The sequence below is a fragment of the Cryptotermes secundus genome, unplaced genomic scaffold (genome assembly GCF_002891405.2).
Source record: "Cryptotermes secundus unplaced genomic scaffold, Csec_1.0 scaffold431, whole genome shotgun sequence".
Taxonomy (NCBI): domain Eukaryota; kingdom Metazoa; phylum Arthropoda; class Insecta; order Blattodea; family Kalotermitidae; genus Cryptotermes; species Cryptotermes secundus.
The window spans coordinates 405,334-406,655 of record NW_019727097.1 but is presented as its reverse complement, the minus strand read 5'-3'; the positions used below and the strand labels follow the sequence as shown (position 1 = coordinate 406,655).

The 1,322-nt window shown below is 41.8% G+C and overlaps 1 protein-coding gene across 1 annotated transcript in view; it reads right to left on the bottom strand.

Annotated features, from left to right (window-relative positions):
- Positions 1 to 615: 615 nt before the first annotated feature.
- LOC111864399 overlaps positions 616 to 1,322 on the bottom strand; it is a 157,680-nt gene continuing 156,973 nt past the window's right edge. The window contains exon 4 of the mRNA XM_023851621.2: positions 616 to 634. Within this exon, the coding sequence (XP_023707389.1) occupies positions 616 to 634 (19 nt within the window). The remainder of the gene's footprint in view (positions 635 to 1,322) is intronic.

The following is a 1,322-nucleotide window of genomic DNA, read 5'->3' as shown; positions in this document are numbered from 1 at the left end:
GTTCCCAAAGCAGAAATTGCGCTATAAATAAATATAATTCTAGCTCAATCGCTGCATATTGCTTTACACATAACCTACGTGTCAATTACAGGGAAGCTTACTGTGGTTCACCTTAAAAGCGAAATGATTATGTACGCATTGTCGTCTCTCTCATGAAGCACAGCTACACTGCTGTTGTACGTAAACCCTGGCAAAGGATTCATATTTTTAATTCTAGTGGGGTGAGACTAAGTCCCTTGTACTGCGGCCACTTCTGGCCTATTGTACCAGCCCTAGATGATAGGTGAGGGTGATTGTGGAGCAACTGGTGGAATGAAGATTGGCAGGGGAAACCGAAATATCTCGGAGAAAACCTGCCCCAGCGCCACTTTGTCCACCACAAATCCCACTTGACTAGACCCCGAGATCGAACCCGGGCCACCGCGGTGGGAAGCCAGCGACTAACCGCTTGAGCTATGGCGCGGCCCTCGCAAAGGATTAAATCAGTCTCAACTGGAACTACTCACCGGTGGATGGCCCGGGGTTGCAGAGGAATTGACTTCATCGTCCAAGCGACCATTCTTCTAGTGTCTAGGCAAACGAGCCGCCACTGGTCACAAACTCCGTCACCGCATACTACAGTGGGTGGTCCATACTGGAACATAACACATCACATTGTTATGTCTAGAGAGGGTTTGTTTGCAACGTATAATGAGTTTTGAACGCAAATTTTGTGAACAACCCTGCTCATTTCTGGGCTTTATAGATAAGAGATATGATATTAATGTACAAAAGCAAAGAATGTGAGACGATAGGCACTGAGGGCCTTATCAGGTAGACAACGAAATGAAGATTATTCTGAACACTAGCTCACGTATGCTTGTATATAGCTCTACTTCAATGTGGGGATTAATAACTTAATATGGGGTAGATTTTACGTACTTTTCATGATTGAAACAGGGTCTGTTACTATCATTCGGCAGGCGTTCCCAAGACGGAAGTCCAGGTGATTCTAAATTATTGTCGGGGTTTCCGTGGCCTATAATTTTCAAATCGGGGGGAAAAATGCTTATGGAATGCGAAAGTATAACTAAAATAATCTTATTTAGCAACACCGTATTAATTCTCTCACTAAAACTTTTTTAATTACAATTTCACTTTTTGTAAGCAGTTTTTTCTTTGTATTTTTCCGGCTTGAAAATTATAGGGCATGAAAATCCCGACAATAATTTATAATCACCCCATATTTTCTTTCGCAGTTTCGTTCAATTTACATTTATCCTCAGGGTAAGAGTCATGTCTCACAACTATACAAAGCGACAGACAATATATATATATATATA